Below are 16,686 nucleotides of genomic sequence, written 5' to 3' on the forward strand. Positions count from 1 at the left end.
GGAACAGACTCTGGTGGAGAGAAATGATGTTGGTCCTTTGGGGACCTGGAGGTCAGCAGCCAAGTAGTTACTGAGGGTGGCTAAGTTTTCTCTCGCTGCTTCCACTGTGTGTGCACTCTTCTTCCCCTGCAATGATTGGAGATCATCTGTGGAGAGAAGTCCTTGTCAGAGAGGAATGAGCCTGGGAACTGACTTGAAAAGTATACTAATACCCCGGAGAGGTGCCAGCCCTCTGTTGAGCTGGAGAAGCCCCAACACTGGATGGTTCTGTAGGGAGCCTGATCATCAACTTGCAATACCTCACAGAGCCAGTTCACATCCCACTCAGCCCCCACTGGAAACACCGCTTCTTCAAGCTGGGGGTTGGTGGGAAGACAGAGATGGCTGGAGCCCTGTCCTCTTGTGCTGGGACACCACTTGGGCTTTGGTATTCATGACTGAGGGGCTGACAGTTATCTTCCATCCCCAACTGGCTGGGGCAGGACAAGGGCTAGGACTGATGGCCAGGCTTGCCTGCTCCCAGCCTGGGATGCTCCTGCTCCAGACCTCTCATTTCTGTTCATTGGTTTATTTTTCAATGCATCTTTAATTTGTAAAGAAATAAAATAAGATGTAACCAGTAGCCTTATCTTTATTGAGTCGTTTCCTGTCTCCGTTCAACTTTTCCTGCTTGCTGAGGTGGCGCATGCGCTGTGTTCCCGTGTCGTAGGCCAGCGTGGGGCGGGGTCTTGTGCTGTCCGAATAGCCCCGGTAGCAGCAATGGACATGGCGGCTGCTTGTGCTGGTGCCCTGGTGGTCGCCCTGGGGTTGCTCAGTGCCTGTGCAGCTAGTGGCTCCGGGCCGGTGGAGCAGGGGGAGGCTGTCGAGGAGGCAGAGTGGGCGGAACCATGGGATGGCGCGGTTTTCCGGCCGCCCTCGGCTCTGGGCGCCGTGGGGGTGGCGCACAGCCCTGGGACCCCGTGGCCGGGCAGGAAGGAGGTGGGGGACCTGCCGGTGCTTCTGTGGTGGAGCCCCGGGCTGTTTCCCCACTTCCCGGGAGACTCGGAGCGCATCGAGTGCGCGCGCGGGGCGTGCGTGGCGTCCCGGGACCGTCGTGTGCGTGGGCACCCGCAGACCCGAGCGCTGCTCTTCTACGGCACCGACTTCCGCGCGTCCGAGGCGCCGCTGCCGCGCCTAGCCCACCAGAGTTGGGCACTCCTCCACGAGGAGTCGCCCCTCAACAACTTCTTGCTGAGCCACGGCCCGGGCATCCGTCTTTTCAATCTTACCGCCACCTTCAGCCGCCACTCGGACTACCCGCTGCCACTGCAGTGGTTGCCCGGGGCCGCCTACCTGCGCCGCGCGCCGCTGCCACTCCGGGAGCGCGCCGAGTGGCGCCGCCGCGGTCACGCGCCGCTGCTCTACCTGCAGTCCCACTGCGACGTGCCCGCGGACCGGGACCGCTACGTGCGCGAGCTCATGCGCCACATCCCGGTGGGTGACGCGGGCGGGCGGGCGGGCGGGCGGGCGGACGGGGGCGGGGTGGGCGGGGCCCCAAACCTGGGGTGGCCTTGCTGATCTCGCTGCTCTGTCCGCGCAGGTGGACTCGTACGGGAAGTGCCTGCAGAATCGGGAGCTGCCCACCACGCGCTTGCGGGACACAGCCACAGCCACCACCGAGGATCCGGAGCTCTTGGCCTTCTTGTCCCGCTATAAGTTCCACCTGGCCCTGGAAAATGCCATCTGCAACGACTACATGACCGAGAAACTGTGGCGCCCCATGCACCTGGGTGCCGTGCCCGTGTACCGCGGCTCTCCCTCGGTGAGGGACTGGATGCCCAACAATCACTCGATCATACTGATTGACGACTTCGAGTCTCCTCAGAAGCTGGCAGAATTTATTGACTTTCTGGACAAAAACGATGAGGAGTATATGAAATTCCTGGAGTACAAGCAGCCCGGGGGCATCACCAACCAGTTCCTTCTAGATAGCCTGGAGCGCCGGGAGTGGGGCGTCAACGACCCTCTGCTGCCCAACTACCTCAATGGCTTCGAGTGCTTCGTCTGTGACCACGAACTAGCCCGGCTGGACGCCGAGAAAGCCCACACAGCCTCTCCGGGGGATGTCCCTTCCCCGGAGCCTCACATTGCCCAGCCCTCACACATGAACTGCCCAGTGCCCACACCTGGCTTTGGCAGTGTGGAAGACATTCCTGAGAATGACAGGTAGGGGCTACTGGGGTTCTGTGTAGCTGGAAAATCAAGTGGTTTTTGTGCGTGTGCGTGTGTGTGTGTGTGCGTGTGCCTAGCCTGGGTGCTGTCCCTGAGCTTTTGGGCTCAAGGCTAACATTACTATTTGAGCCACAGCTCTACTTCCTTTTCTTTGGGGGATAATTGGGATAAGAGTTTCACAGACTTTCCTGCACAGGCCGGCTCTGAACTCAGCCTACTGAATAGCTAGGATTACAGGTGTGATCCATTGGCACCTGGCTGTTTACTTTCTTATTGTGGGCAGGAAAGTAGCTCTAGGTATGAAGGGGATCATGAGATGGGCTCACACTGCCTTTAAAGGTGGCCAGAGTAGTTGAAGATCTAGGCTCTGGTGTAATCCCAGCACTCTGGAGCCTGAGGCAGGAGGATCAGAGTTTGAGGTCAAGGTTACACACAGAGACTCTGCTATGAGCCTTAATATTAATAGTAATAATTAGTAGGTGAGAAATTAAGAAAAATTGAAACAGCTGGATAAAAATGTAAGATATAATTCAAGGCTATACATGAAAATTAGCACATTTAGTCAAAGTTTGCAGTAGTGATTCAAACCAAGCTTGAACCAGAGTAGAGGGCTTGTGCCAGGAAGGTAATGAAGGAAACTTGGGCCCAGGAGTGTGGAAGGATCAACTCAGCTATTTCATATTTGAGCATCTTCAGTATGGTGGGGATAATAAGAGATGAGGTGTTCTGTTTTCAAATCATGTGCTTAAACCCAGGGCCTCATGCATGCTAGTCGAGAGTTCTACCACTGTCTGATGCCAGTGGCTCATGCATGTAATCCCAGCTACTCAGGAGGCTGAGGTCTGACGATTGCGGTTCAAAGCCAGCCCCTGCAGGAAAGCTGGAGAGACTCTTATTTCCAGTTAACCACCAGAAAACTGGAAGTGGACCTGTGGCTCAAGTGGTGGAGAGCTACCTTGAGCTGAAGTACTCAGGGACAGCACCTAGGCCCAGATTTCAAGCCCCATGACCGACAACAAAAAAAAGAGCTCTACCACTGAGGTATATTTCTAGATTTTGAAGGCGTTTTCTCTGTGGTTGTATCATGTGAGTTACTTAGGCATAATTATTAACAGAATCACTTTTTTCTCTTTTTTTCCCTCTGGTATTAGAACTTGAACTCAGAGCTTTGCACTTTTTTTTTTTTTTTGCCAGTCCTGGGGCTTGAATTCAGGGTCTGGGTGCTGTTCCTGAGCTCTTTTTGCTCTACCACTTTGAGCCATAGTGTCACTTCCAGCCTTTTCTGAATAGTTTATTAGACATAAGAGTCTCACATATTTTCCTGCCTGGGCTGGCTTTGAACCATGATCCTCAGATCTCAGCTTCTTGAGTAGCTAGGATTACAGGCATGAGCTACTGGTGCCTGGCTGAGTTTTGCACTTTTTGAGGGGGTGGGGATGGGGGGATGGTGTACTGGGGCTTGAATGCAGAGCCTAGGTGCTCTCCCTGAGCTTTTTTGTTCAAGGCTGGTGCTCTATCGCTGGTGCTCTATCGCTTGAGCCACAGATCCACTTCCAATGTTTTTTAGTAGCTAATTGGAGATAAGAGTGTCACATACTTTCCTGCCTCGGCTGGCTTCAAATCTTGAACCTCAGATCTCAGCCTCCTGAGTAGCTAGGATTACAGGTGTGAGCCACTGGCAGGTCTTTCACTCTTGCTTAGTTGTGGTTTTGTTTTTTTTTTCCTCATCAAGGCTGGTGCTTTACCAATTTAGCCACTTTCACTTCCAGCTTTTTGGTGGTTAATTGGATGTAAAAGTCTCTGGTTAGTCTTCCTTGGCTGGCCTTGAACCTTTGATCCTTGGATCTTGGCCTCCTGAGAAGCTAGGATTACAGGTATGAACCTCTGGCACCTGAATCTTCCCTTTCCTTTACCTTCTTTTTTGGTGCTGGGATTGAACTGAAGGCCTTGCAGCATAGAAAGCAGGCCACTCTACCACTGAGCTAAATTCCCAGCCCTCCTTTTGCTCTTAAAGTACCCTGGTTGGGATGATTAATTCTATATTCATGCTAGAGAGAATTGAAGGTATGCCTTCAAAAGGTTAATAACTAATGGTGGCAGGAAGTGGCTAGTGTAATAGAAGGTGGTGGCTTTGGAAAACAAAGTCTGTCTGCATTTGACAAGAAGTAGGGTAATGTTGAAGTTACTTGGAGCAAGGTATATTTGTTGAGGAAAAGTGTCAAGATTACAGTGGAAGCCAGGTGCTGGTGGTTCAAGCCTGTCATCCTAGCTACTCAGGAGGCTGATATCTGAGGATCTTGGTGGTGCTGAGTCAACCCTGGCAGACAAATCTGTGAGACTCTTGCCTCCAATTAGCCAGCAATAAACATTGGAGGCATGGTTCAAGTGGTGGAACACTGGTTGTGAACAAAAAAACCAAGGAAGAACATGAGGTCCTGAGTTCAAGCTCCAGTACTGGCATTGAGTAAATAATAAATTTAAAAAAGGTGTAAGTTTCAACTGGGGAGAGGCTGCTACAGAGGCTGCCCAACTTGGACACCTGGTGGCAGCAGAGGGTTGTTTATATAGACTCCTGACACAATTTGGTCCTGATAGTGGAGTCCCTCAGGAATTTGTATTTCATTTATGTTGATCATATGATTTACTAAAGGAAAAGTACAAAGCAATGTAAAACATTAAGGAAAAACCAAGTTATGACTTTTCTAAATACTAGATGCCCTTGTGCCCTCTACTAAGAACCATCTAAACACCCCCTGCTTTCCTGGGAGTCTGGCCCCTGCTGCACTTAGCTCTGGCCTTCCACATCTGAAGGCCAGGAGGAGCGCTAACTCATTGTGGGGACTGTATGCTGTTTGTAGCTTACACTTGGCTTAGTACTAGATTTACTTCACATTTCCTTCCTTTTAGAGCAGAGCCTTAATCTAGCTCTAAATATCTGAATTCCGGAGATTACTGTTTAAAAAGTTTTGGCTCCATGCAGAGAAAGCCAGGACATATCACTGTTATGTGTTCCATAATCCACCCCACATTTTGGTATTTCAGCTGGAAAGAGATGTGGCTGCAAGATTACTGGCAAGGTCTGGACCAGGGAGAAGCTCTTACTGCCATGATCCACAACAATGAAACACAGCAGAGCAAGTTTTGGGATTACTTACATGAGATCTTTGTGAAAAGGAACCAAAATCTCTAATGGCTCTTGCAACTTGGAACTGGTTTAACTTGGAAGACCTAAGATTTTATTCTATCATGGCCCATAAGGAATATCCATTGCACAAGCCCTTGGTATTGTCTTATTATGGATTGAGTTTTAATGTTTTTCTTGACATATTGGAGGGTTTGAAGATATTAGGTGTTTTATCACTGAACTATACTACTTTATCATAGTGATGTATAATTAAGGTCTCAGCCTTGGTAACAGGAGAGTGGAGGCATGCCATTCTTGGTTCAATGGGAATCAGAAGCCTGAACCACCTATTTGATTCAAGGTGCTGACCCAATAGAATTTTTAAAGAACTTAAAATTAACACTTCTCTGGTTTATTGCATCCTTTCCCAATTGTGGGACAGAGGGGCCACATTCTGACTTAGTACCCTAACTCTTCTTCTTCTTCTTTTTTTTTTTTTTTTTGCTAGTCCTGGGCGTTGAACTCAGGGCCTGAGCACTGTCCCTGGCTTTTTTTTTTTTTCTCAAGGCTAGCACTCTACCACTTGAGCCACAGCACCATTTCTGACTTTTTCTATTTATGTGGTGCTGAGGAATCAAACCCAGGGCTTCATGTATATGAGGCGAGTACTTTACCACTAGGCCATATTCCCAGCCCCTCTAACTCTTCATTCTTTAGCACTTTTCTGAGTAATTTCTTTCCCCATGTTTTGCTTCATAAACTTAACATTGGTGAAGAGGCAAATCCTCTGATGGGTTTTACTCTAGTTTCCAAGTTTTTATTTTATTATTTTTTTGCCAGTCCTGGAGCTTGAACTCAGGGCCTGAGTACTGTCCCTGGCTTCTTTTTGCTCAAGGCTAGCACTCTGCCACTTAAGCCACAGCACCACTTCTGGCCTTTTCTATATATATATGGTGCTGAGGAATTGAACCCACGGTTTCATGTATACCAGGCAAGCACTCTTGCCGCTAGGCCATATTCCCAGCCCTTTTTTTAAAAAATTGAAAATGTTAATTTGGGGGTTGGGAGTGTGGCTAGTGGTAGAGTACTTGCCTAGCATACATGAAGCCCCGGGCTCCATTTCTCAGCACCACATAAACAGAAAAGGCTGAGCTGGAAGTGGCGCTGTGGCTCAAGAGGTAGAGTGCTAGCCTTGAGTAAAAAGAAGCCAGGGACAGTGCTCAGGCCCTGAGTTCAAGCCCCGTGACTGGCAGAAAAAAAATAATGTTAATTTGTTAAATTCTTTGAGGTGGGGGGAGCAGGTCTATGTTGTAGCTCAGGCTGGCCTTCAGCTCTTGGGCTTACGTGATCTTCCTGCCTCAGCCTTCAAATAGCTGGCTACACACCCATGTCTAAGTCTTGGCTTTGCCTTTTTTTTCTTTTACGGTCTTGGGAATTGAACCCTAGACTTTGAGCTTGCTAGATAGGTGGTCTACCATTTGAGTTACATCTCTAGGCCTAAATTTTATTTTATTTTTTTGTGCTGGTCTTGGGGCTTGAATTTAGGGGCTGGGTGCTATCCTTGGGCTTCTTTTCCTCAAGGCTAGTGCTCTATCATTTGAGCCACAGCTCCACTTCCAGCTTTTTTTGGTTGTTAATTGGAGATAATAGTCTTGCAGGCTTTCCTGCTCAGGCAGGCTTCAAACTAATCCTCACATCTCAGCCTCCTGAGCCACTAGCACCCGGCTTCTAAGTTTTATTTTTAATTAACATTTTTTGTTGTTATTATCATATATTAGTAGCACAAGAGGGGCTTCATTGTGACATTTTCATATGGATACAGTGTACCTTATCAACCTCATCCGTTTTGTCACTTTCCTTAAAATAATTTCGGTTTCTATTTAATAATTTCATTATTCTACTTTATATGCATGTAAACCATATGCATCTTTATTCACCCTCTCATTCACCCATCCCCTCCCACTGATACCTGCCTCCCAATAGAACTGTTTTACTTTCTTTTGATTCATTTTTTGTATATTAGTATTGTATATTAACTATATCAAGGGGTTTCACCATGTTATCTTGCATGTGCATATATTTTAATCAGAATAACCCTATTTTTGTTCTGCCATCTTCCGATGGGATTTTTATTATTTATATTACATTTCATGTTAACCTTCTTATTTATTATTATTATTATTATTATTATTATTATTATTTGTCAGTTCTGGGGCTTGAACTCAGGGTCTGGGTGCTGTCCCTGAGCTTTTGCGCTCAAGGCTAGCAGTTCTACTTCTTTGAGCCACAGTGCCACTTCTAGTTTTCTGGGGGTTAATTGGAGATAAGAGTCTCATGGACTTCCCTGCCTGGGCTGGCTTTGAATTGTGATCCTCAGATCTCACCCTCTTAAGTAGCTAGGATTATAGGCGTGAGCCACTAGTGTCCAGCTTAAAAAAAAATTCTTTTGTTTTGTTGGTCATGGGACTTGAACTCAGGGCTTAGGTACTGTCTCTGAGCTTTTTCACTTAAGTCTATAAACTTTTTATTTAAATGGCTTTTTATTTCTGGTTTTAGACCCTTTCTAACAATTTCAGATAGAAATACACAAATGTCATCATTCTTAATGCTGGCTTGCTTTTTACTGGGGTATATCTGGAATTCCTTCTCATCTTATGAACAGATTCAGTGGCTAATATATCAATTTATCATGTCAATTTAGTGTATTGACCTGTTGTTTTTTAAATCAAACATGGACACTAAGGCTAGAAATGATGGCAGAAAACATCAATGAATAGTCCAACTTCATTCAATCTATTATTGATATTCTTCCATAGTTTTTTTTTTTTTGTCTTTTTTTTTTTTTGGTTGTGAGGCTTGAACTCTGGGCCTGAGCTCTTCAGCTCAAGGCTAGCACTCTACCACTTGAATCACATCACCACTTCTGGTTTTCTGGTGATTAATTGGAGATAAGAGTCTCATGGACTTTCCTGCCCAGGCTGGCTTTGAACCCCAATCTTCAGATCTCAGTTTCTTGAGTATCTAGGATTACAGGCATGAGCCACAGGTTCCCAGCTCTTCCATACAGTTTTTTGTTTTTGTTTTTTTTTTTTTGTCAGTCCTGGAGCTTGAATTCAGGGCCTGAGCACTGTCCCTGGCTTCTTTTTGCCCAAGGCTAGCACTCTACCACTTGAGTCACAGCACCACTTCCAGTTTCTTCTAGATATGTGGTGCTGAGGAATCAAACCCAGGGCTTCATGTACATGAGGCAAGCACCCTACTACTAGGCCATGTTCCCAGCCTTCCATACAGTTTTATAACAGAGGGCTGGGGATATGGCCTAGTGGCAAGAGTGCTTGCCTCATATACATGAGGCCCTGGGTTCAATTCCCCAGCACCACATATACAGAAAACGGCCAGAAGTGGCGCTGTGGCTCAAGTGGTAGAGTGCTAGCCTTGAGCAAAAAGTAGCCAGGGACAGTGCTCAGGCCCTGAGTCCAAGCCCAGGACTGGCCAAAAAAAAAGAAAAAGCTTGCCTCATATAATAGACTTTTTTTTTGTGGTTCTAGTATTGGGGTTTGTACTCAGGGCCTTGTACTCTTGCTTGGCTTTTTCACTCAAGAATTAAGCTTTACTATCTCCACATCCAGTAGAATCACTTTTTGATTGAGCCTACCCAAGGCCCTAGACTCAAAGAGATGAAGCAAGGGATTTAAGCAGCTATAAATAGTTGGCTAAATAAAAACCTTAGTCAGATTTTGGGTTGCAGCCCAAACTGCCCATAGCTGTGATTTGAACATATAGCCCAAAGAGTAAGGAGATCATGAAGATTTTTTTTTTTTTTTTGGCCAGTCCTGGGCCTTAGCCTCAGGGCCTGAGCACTGTCCCTGGCTTCTTTTTGCTCAAGGCTAGCACTCTGCCACTTGAGCCATAGCGCCACTTCTGGCCATTTTCTACATATGTGGTGCTGGGGAATCGAACCCAGGGCTTCATGTATAGGAGGCAAGCACTCTTGCCACTAGGCCATATTCCCAGCCCTCATGAAGATTTTTTAAGGGAAGTGGAAAAAAAAAATAATACCTTGGACCTTAAAGCTATTCTAATATATTAGTGAAAAGTCCCACAGTTTATGAATATAACTGATTGTAACTTTATAGATATATCTATATAACCACATGTATATAGCTATATATGCTTGTTGGATGTTCTGGGCTCCACGCTTAATATTGTAGCTCCCAAAGATGTCACTAAGTAAGCTGAAATATAGACTGGATTTCATTACTAAGTTTTTTGTTTTTTTTTTGCCAGTCCTGGGCCTTGGACTCAGGGCCTGAGCACTGTCCCTGGCTTCTTTTTGCTCAAGGCTAGCACTCTGCCACTTGAGCCACAGTGCCCCTTCTGGCCATTTTCTGTATACATGGTGCTGGGGAATCGAACCTAGGGCTTCATGTATGGGAGGCAAGCTCTCTGGCCACTAGGCCATATCCCCAGCCCCCATTACTAAGATTTTTGTTTTTTGTTTTTTTTTTTTTTTTTTTTTTTGGCCAGTCCTGGGCCTTGGACTCAGGGCCTGAGCACTGTCCCTGGCTTCCTTTTTGCTCAAGGCTAGCACTCTGCCACTTGAGCCACAGTGCCACTTCTGGCCATTTTCTGTATATGTGGTGCTGGGGAATCGAACCCAGGGCCTCATGTATACAAGGCGAGCTCTCTCGCCACTAGGCCATATCCCCAGCCCCCATTACTAAGATTTTTAAAAAATGTTTTCTTTTGTTTTTGTGGTGCTGGGAATCAAACCTAGAGCCTCATACACGCTAAGCATTCATTTTCTGAGTTATATCCCCAATTCTTCTATCTTTCTCTGAATTCTAAGCTTGCAATCTATTTCAATGCAGATGTTGACAGATAGAACAAAATATATATTGCACAACTATAAGCCTGGATTAGGGACTCAGATTTCATTATGTACAATAAAGAGGGGAAATAATAGTAATAAAAATGTAGAATCATCCTTACTTCTTATTCTCATCTTTTGTATTTATACCAGCTCACCATTAGTGTTTCTTTAGCACTTTTATGTACAAAGTAGGCCAATTTATGAATAATTGTTCCTGAAACTCATAGTTCCTTTTTCCCTATCACCACATCAGTATTCACAAAAGAACAGGGTAAATCAGGTGCCATGCTTCCAAATGGGAAAAAGCTAGAACTAGTCACATGGCATTTACCAATTAAAGGCTTCATTTCTCTATGAAGAAAGCAAGCAAAGTGTATTTTCTCTGGTTTGGGGCTCAGCCTGCACTGTGTACAGCAGTATGGTGATTACTGGTGGTAGAGATGTTTAATAGAGTATTTATGATGATGGAATGAGAGGGTGGAGCAAAAGATGGATGATGCCTTTATGACTCCAAATGTTGCTATCTCAGGTTTCATTTTGTATAATAAATTACTTTTTACTTAATGTCTTCTGTTTTTTTAAAAGATAAAACTGGAGATGTGAAAAAAATTGACATTTGTCCACTTAATATTTATTGGCACTATTTAAGGCACCAGAAATTGAGCAAACAACAAGATTCACAAGATCCTCTCTCTCAAAGTACCTTATGTTTAAAAGTGAGTATTGATCTGACCAAAACCATAACCAGAACAAATTCAGGTGCTCTGAAAAAAACAGAACAAGTTGATGATAGTGTGAAATGTCAGGGAAGACCTTTCTTACATGTGCAGATAGACTGAGGAAGAAAACCAGCTATGCAATTATTGGTGGGAAGGTTCCAAATATCTATGAAAAACTACTTTTAACACTAAGGGTAAACATCCAACTAAATACTGCTTCTCCAGGGTAGTCATGAATTACATGCTTGAGTTATGCTTCCATTACCACAAACAGTTCTTGAAGCTTATGTGGAAATGCCTGCAGAGTTCTGGCACATCTTTGGACTGAATTTTGTAAACAGACCCAAATCACTTAACTAAGTCTGATGAAGGACCCCAATTGGAAGCCCAAGTCTATAAATAATAATGATACTACCAAGTAGTTTCACAAGGCTGTTGAAAGGATTAAACAAGATGACAGATTGGAAGGCATTTAAATCCCTCCACACAAAGGAGTCCAACAAAGGAGCAAACAAAGTAGCTGTTGTTAGAAAATAAAGTAGCTTAATTGTTTTGTGTCCGGTGTCTTAAAGGTAGTAAAAATAAATAATAAATACTTCTTGTAGGTTTATAAAAATAAACGAGCTGTTAATACCTTTTTTTTTGGGGGGGGGTGGTTACTGGAGTTTAGACTCAGGGCCATGGGATGCTCTGCCACTTGAGCCACGCCTCCAGTCCTAAAAGACCTTTGTACAGCAACGGAAAGTATTTGATTTGAAGCACATTATAGGTATATATGGAGATACGATGAACCAATTTTGCACAACTAATATGTACAACTTAAGCGGGGTGATGGTGGCTCATGCCCATTGTAAACCTAGCTATTGAGGCTACAGCTACAGGCTTGAGATCTGAAGATCCAGGTTCAAGGCAGAAGTTCATGAGACACACGTCCCCAACTAATTACGAAAAAGCTAGATGTAGACCTGTGGCTCAAGTGGTAGAGCGGTAGCAAAAAAGCTCTGGAACAGCACCAATACCCCGAATTCAAGCCCCAGGGCCGGCACAAAAACAATGGAAACCACCTCATTTTTATCTCACTCCCTCCGTCCCGGAAGTCTCCTTTTGGCATAGCCCGGGATTCGAGGGTCCAGCGCTCACCGCCGTAGGCTTCAGAGGCCTGAGGAGCTCTAGGCCTACGACTCCGCCTTCCGCAGGCTCCGCCCCAGTCCCGTCCTACCCGTAAGGGGTCACGCGGGGTCACGCAGGGCGGCGCCGCGGAGCCTGCTGGGAGCTCGGTGCAAAATGGCCGCCCCCAGTCTCCGGGGCCGCCTGGTGCGCATTGGGAACCCGCGGAAACCGGTATTGAAGCCTAACAAGCCGCTTATCCTAGCTAATCGCGTCGGGGAACGGCGCCGGGAGAAGGGCGGTAAGCATTCGGAGTGGAATCGGAGGAGGGTGGAAGAGTCAGGTTTCCTTAGGACTTAAAGTGCCCCAGTTCTTCCCCACCAGAGGCGACGTGTATCACGGAGATGTCGGTGATGATGGCTTGCTGGAAGAAGAATGAATTCCGCGACGAGGCGTGCGGGAAAGAGATCCAGGACTTCTTGGATTGTGCCTCGAGGGCTCAGGTAGCAACTCGTGGGACCCTTCTGGGGAGGAGAATGGGGGGGAGCCTGGTGAGGTGGCTCACGCCTGTAACCCCAGCGACTCTGGAGGCTGAGATCTGAGGATTGCAGTTTTATTCCAGCCTGGGCAGCAAAGTCTATGAGACTATCTCCAGTTAATTACCAAAAATCCGGAAGTGGAGTTGTGGCTCAAGTGGTAAAGTGCTAGCTTTGAGCAAAAAAACCTCTGGACAGCTCCCAGACCTTGAGTTTTCAAGCCCCAGGACTGTCACACACACACACAGCTCTCAGACCCTGAGTTCAAGCCACAGGACTGTTGCGCGCGCACCCCTCTTCCCCCCACCCCAGCTCCCAGACCCTGAGTTTTCAAGCTCTTGAACTGTTACACACACACACACACACACACACTTAAAAAGTAAGTGTGGAGGTATTCTATTAGTGCCCCCGGCCTTTGTTGGGTGACAGTGGGAAAAGCCCGGTCTCAGTTGTTTGGTAGTTTATGTCACCTATGCTAGATAGGAAAAGTTGGAATTTTAAAAGCTCCTCTAAACATTTGCTTTACTATGAATAAAGTGAGGTTAGCATTGATATCCATAGTACAGAGCTTTGCCAGCTATAGTAATGAATGGAAAAAAATAGAACAAACATCCTTGGACAAATGTAAATTCGTGCTCAGATAGAACTGAAATACAGCTAAAGAAAGTGAAGCTGGGCTGGGAATATGGCCTTGGTAGAGTGCTCGCCTCATACATGAAGCCCTGGGTTCGATTTCTTACCACCACATATATAGAAAAAGCTGGAAGTGGCACTGTGGCTCAAGTGGTAGAGTGCTAGCCTTGAGCAAAAAGAAACTAGGGGCCCTAAGTTCAAGCCCCAGGACAGGGCAGAGAGATAGAGACAGAGACAGAGAGAGAAAATGAGAATCTGTGGACATGTTGCTTTCCAACCTCCACTTAATTGCTAGCTAGCATAGTAGCTTCGGATCATGCCATCATTTGTAGGGCACAAATAGTTTTCTTGGAGTTGGTTAATATCTTATCTTAGTGTGCTTGGAGCATTGTGAAAACTATGGTCCTTGATGAGCCAAAACTTTAGAATTGTAACTTTTTTTTTTCCCCCTTCTAGGAAGCAGGAAAGATGAAAACACTCCAGGACACCCTGGGAGATTCTAGGAGCTTACTTCCTCACAAAATGAATAAGTTGTTACAGAGATTTCCTAACAAATCTCACCTTAGTTGAAAATGGAAAAGCATTTTCAATGAGTGAACTGCCATTTCTGAGAATGATGAGAGGCATTTTGGAGATGTTTGTATTGCCATGCCCTCTTCAAAGGGCAAAATGAGGTAGAACATTCTTTGGAATCATATTCTGGATGGAAATTATGATTTATTTGGAATAAAATTCACTGAGGAGAAATTGGATATTATGTTCCAATAAAGTACCTTAAAATTTATTTTGGTGATGTTGGGAATAGCACCCACAGCTTCTCCAGTGTTAGGCAAGCACTCACTATAGACCACTTTTATGCCCTGGTAGGCTTTGAACCACCGTCCTCAGATCCCAGCCTCCTGAGTTACGAGGATGTGAGCCACCAGCACATTGTTCCCTTTCTCCTTCCTAATCTATTTTTCCCCCAGATTCTGGATGTTCTCCACTTCCTGATTTGTCTAGTGTGTACAAAGACCTTTTATCTTGCAGTTGAAGTCCATTACACTGATACATTAAGAATGTGGAAATCTACCTGTGTGCAGAGCTTTTTGCCATCATCTGAACTTAGTGAATATGTGTTTTGTGCATAGCCCCTGCAAGGTGCTCCTTGAATAAAGTCTCTAGACTGGTGACCCAGTGGTTCTGAAGGTATTTCATTTGATCCATGCAATTTAAAAATTTAAAAATTATCAGACCACATTAAAAAATGGGAGAAAGGTTCATTTTAAGCTTTTTTTCGTGTGTGTGTGTGTGTGCGTGTGCGTGTGCGTGTGCGTGCGCGCGCGCGCACTAGGGCTTGAACTCACAGCCTGGGCTCTGTCCCTTAGCTTTTTTGCTCAAAGCTGGTGTTATATCACTATGCCACTTGGAAATCTCATGGACTTTCCTGCTTATCTGGCTTTGAATCTTGATTCTCAGATCTCATCAGGTGTGCTGTGAGCCACCTGATTAGCTGACTGGCTAACCTTTTGTTTTTCTTTTTCATCAAAACAAAACAGAAAAAAAGCCCTAAAGCCTGGAAGTTCTTACTCTAGACCTGGAAATAATCTGGTAGAGCTGTTTATCATTTGTCTAAATATTCCACTACCTTCTCCACTAGACATCTAAATGGTGAAACTGAGATTTGTTTGATGATTAACTCTGTATTGCCTGTTCACATTTCTGAAGTCATCTGCTCCTTGGCTCATCTCCTGATATGATGATCGATTGCATAGTACTTTATGTCTACTCTGCCTTCAGGCATAACTAAATTAATGTTTAAGTATTTCATAGCATCAAATATGGGACAAAGAGATGAGTAGTCTTTTTAATATATCAGTGGGATAATTATTAAGGTAAAGAGGAGTCTTTCCTGATCCCCAGATAGCCATCTCTTTCCACAGTATTTATATGCCATATGAAGAGAACATGGTGCCTCTTGCCACAGTTGCACAGTTGGTCTTTTTAGTTATAGGAAATAGCCTCAGCATTCACTTTGGACTGAGCACTTGGGAATAAGGAGCATTTGTTTTTTTTCTTGGTGGTACTGGAGTTTGAAATCAGGGTCTTGTATTCCTGTGCCACTTGAACTGTGTTAGTACTTTTAGCTTTAGGTTCTTTTCAGGTAAGGTCTTGCTTTTTTGCTCAGGGCAGCTTTGGACCACCCTCTATCTTACATACCTATTGCTCGTCACACAAGTGGGATTATAATCATGGGCCACTGTGCCTTTCTTTTAGTGTGTGTGTGTGTGTGTGTGTGTGTGTGTGTGTGTGTGTGTGTGTGTGTTTTGGTGCTGGTCCTGGGGCTTTAACACAGGGCCTGGATGCTGGGCTTTTCTGCTTGAGGCTAGTGCTCTCCCACTTGAGCCACACCTCCACTTCTGGTTCTTTTAGTACCTAATTGGAGGTAAGAGTCTCATTGACTTTCCTGCCCAGGCTGACTTGGAACAGACCTCATCCTGAGTAGCAAAGGTTACAGATGTGAGCCCAGCCTTCTCATGATTTTTAATTTTTTATTAGCACATATTAATATTTTAAAAACGTTTTTAGCATATATTAGCTGTACAAGTTTCATTGTGACATTTCCATCCATACTTACAAGGTACCTTGACCAACCTACCCCTCCATTTCTCTCCCTCATTTCCCCTATATCCCTACGACAATTTCATCCAGCTTCATTGTTTTTTATATAAGTTCATAGCAAGCACTTTGGCCTTATTTGCCCTTACTTAGGTCTCCTTTCCTGTTGATACCCATAAAACAGACCCTGTTTTACTTTTCTATGATTAATTTTCTTTCATTTTATTTTCCAGCATGTATTACTTTACAAAGGGGTTTCACCATGATAATTGGTATATGCATGTATGATAGATTAACCTCACCTATTGCTTATTGTGTGTGTATGTGCACATGCACATGTATGTATTGCTGGTGCAGTTTGAACTCAGGACTTGTGTGTCTTGCTTTTCTGGCCAGTGTTCTACTACTTGAGCCATGCTTCTAGTCTGGCTTTTTGCTGGTTATTTTGGAGATGGAGTCTCCAGACCTTTCTGCCCAGGCTGGCTTCTGTCTTCCAAGTCTCCCATCTCCTGTAGCTAGGATTATAGGCATGAACCACCTGCAACCTGCTGGTGGTACTGGGGTTTGAACTCAGGGTCTCATGCTTGATTAGTCAGGTGCTCTTATCAGTAGAGCCATGCCTCCCATTTGTATTGCTTGTTTTGTTGAAATGGAGTATCCCATCTCTGGCTAGCCTCAAGCCATGGTTTTCTTGATTTTTTTTTTTTTTTTTTTTGCCAGTCCTGGGCCTTGGACTCAGGGCCTCTGAGCACTGTCCCTGGCTCCTCTTTGCTCAAGGCTAGCACTCTGCCACTTGAGCCACTGTGCCACTTCTGGCCATTTTCTATATATGTGGTGCTGGGGAATTGAACCCAGGGCTTCATGTATGTGAGGTGAGCACTCTTG

The 16,686-nt window shown here is 45.3% G+C and overlaps 2 protein-coding genes across 3 annotated transcripts; both read left to right on the forward strand.

Annotated features, from left to right (window-relative positions):
* The first annotated feature begins 732 nt into the window (after positions 1–732).
* Fut11 (fucosyltransferase 11) lies at positions 733–5,805 on the forward strand. Its single transcript, XM_048339050.1, has 3 exons — positions 733–1,473; positions 1,580–2,205; positions 5,254–5,805. The coding sequence occupies exons 1-3, from the start codon at positions 760–762 to the stop codon at positions 5,399–5,401; spliced, it is 1,488 nt and encodes a 495-aa protein (XP_048195007.1). The 5' UTR covers positions 733–759; the 3' UTR covers positions 5,402–5,805.
* A 6,390-nt stretch (positions 5,806–12,195) lies between these two features.
* Chchd1 (coiled-coil-helix-coiled-coil-helix domain containing 1) lies at positions 12,196–14,377 on the forward strand. 2 transcript variants are annotated; one of them, XM_048339062.1, is made up of 3 exons: positions 12,196–12,335; positions 12,419–12,537; positions 14,172–14,377. In XM_048339062.1, the coding sequence occupies exons 1-3, from the start codon at positions 12,212–12,214 to the stop codon at positions 14,331–14,333; spliced, it is 405 nt and encodes a 134-aa protein (XP_048195019.1). In that variant the 5' UTR covers positions 12,196–12,211; the 3' UTR covers positions 14,334–14,377. The 2 variants fall into 2 exon arrangements, with proteins under 2 accessions (XP_048195019.1, XP_048195020.1); XM_048339063.1 differs by lacking the exon at positions 14,172–14,377 and adding an exon at positions 13,660–13,955.
* Positions 14,378–16,686: the final 2,309 nt, after the last annotated feature.

This window comes from Perognathus longimembris, chromosome 2 (genome assembly GCF_023159225.1).
Source record: "Perognathus longimembris pacificus isolate PPM17 chromosome 2, ASM2315922v1, whole genome shotgun sequence".
Classification (NCBI taxonomy): Eukaryota; Metazoa; Chordata; class Mammalia; order Rodentia; family Heteromyidae; genus Perognathus; species Perognathus longimembris.

What these genes read in the sequence shown, in the direction of transcription:
- Fut11 (XM_048339050.1), top strand. Translation starts at nt 760, where the DNA reads ATGGACATGGCGGCTGCTTGTGCTGGTGCCCTGGTGGTCGCCCTGGGG. An exon ending in AGCTCATGCGCCACATCCCG is followed by an intron (nt 1,474 to 1,579) that starts GTGGGTGACGCG and finishes CTGTCCGCGCAG; the next exon opens with GTGGACTCGTACGGGAAGTG. An exon ending in GACATTCCTGAGAATGACAG is followed by an intron (nt 2,206 to 5,253) that starts GTAGGGGCTACT and finishes TTGGTATTTCAG; the next exon opens with CTGGAAAGAGATGTGGCTGC.
- Chchd1 (XM_048339062.1), top strand. Translation starts at nt 12,212, where the DNA reads ATGGCCGCCCCCAGTCTCCGGGGCCGCCTGGTGCGCATTGGGAACCCG. An exon ending in ACGGCGCCGGGAGAAGGGCG is followed by an intron (nt 12,336 to 12,418) that starts GTAAGCATTCGG and finishes CTTCCCCACCAG; the next exon opens with AGGCGACGTGTATCACGGAG. An exon ending in ATTGTGCCTCGAGGGCTCAG is followed by an intron (nt 12,538 to 14,171) that starts GTAGCAACTCGT and finishes TTTTTCCCCCAG; the next exon opens with ATTCTGGATGTTCTCCACTT.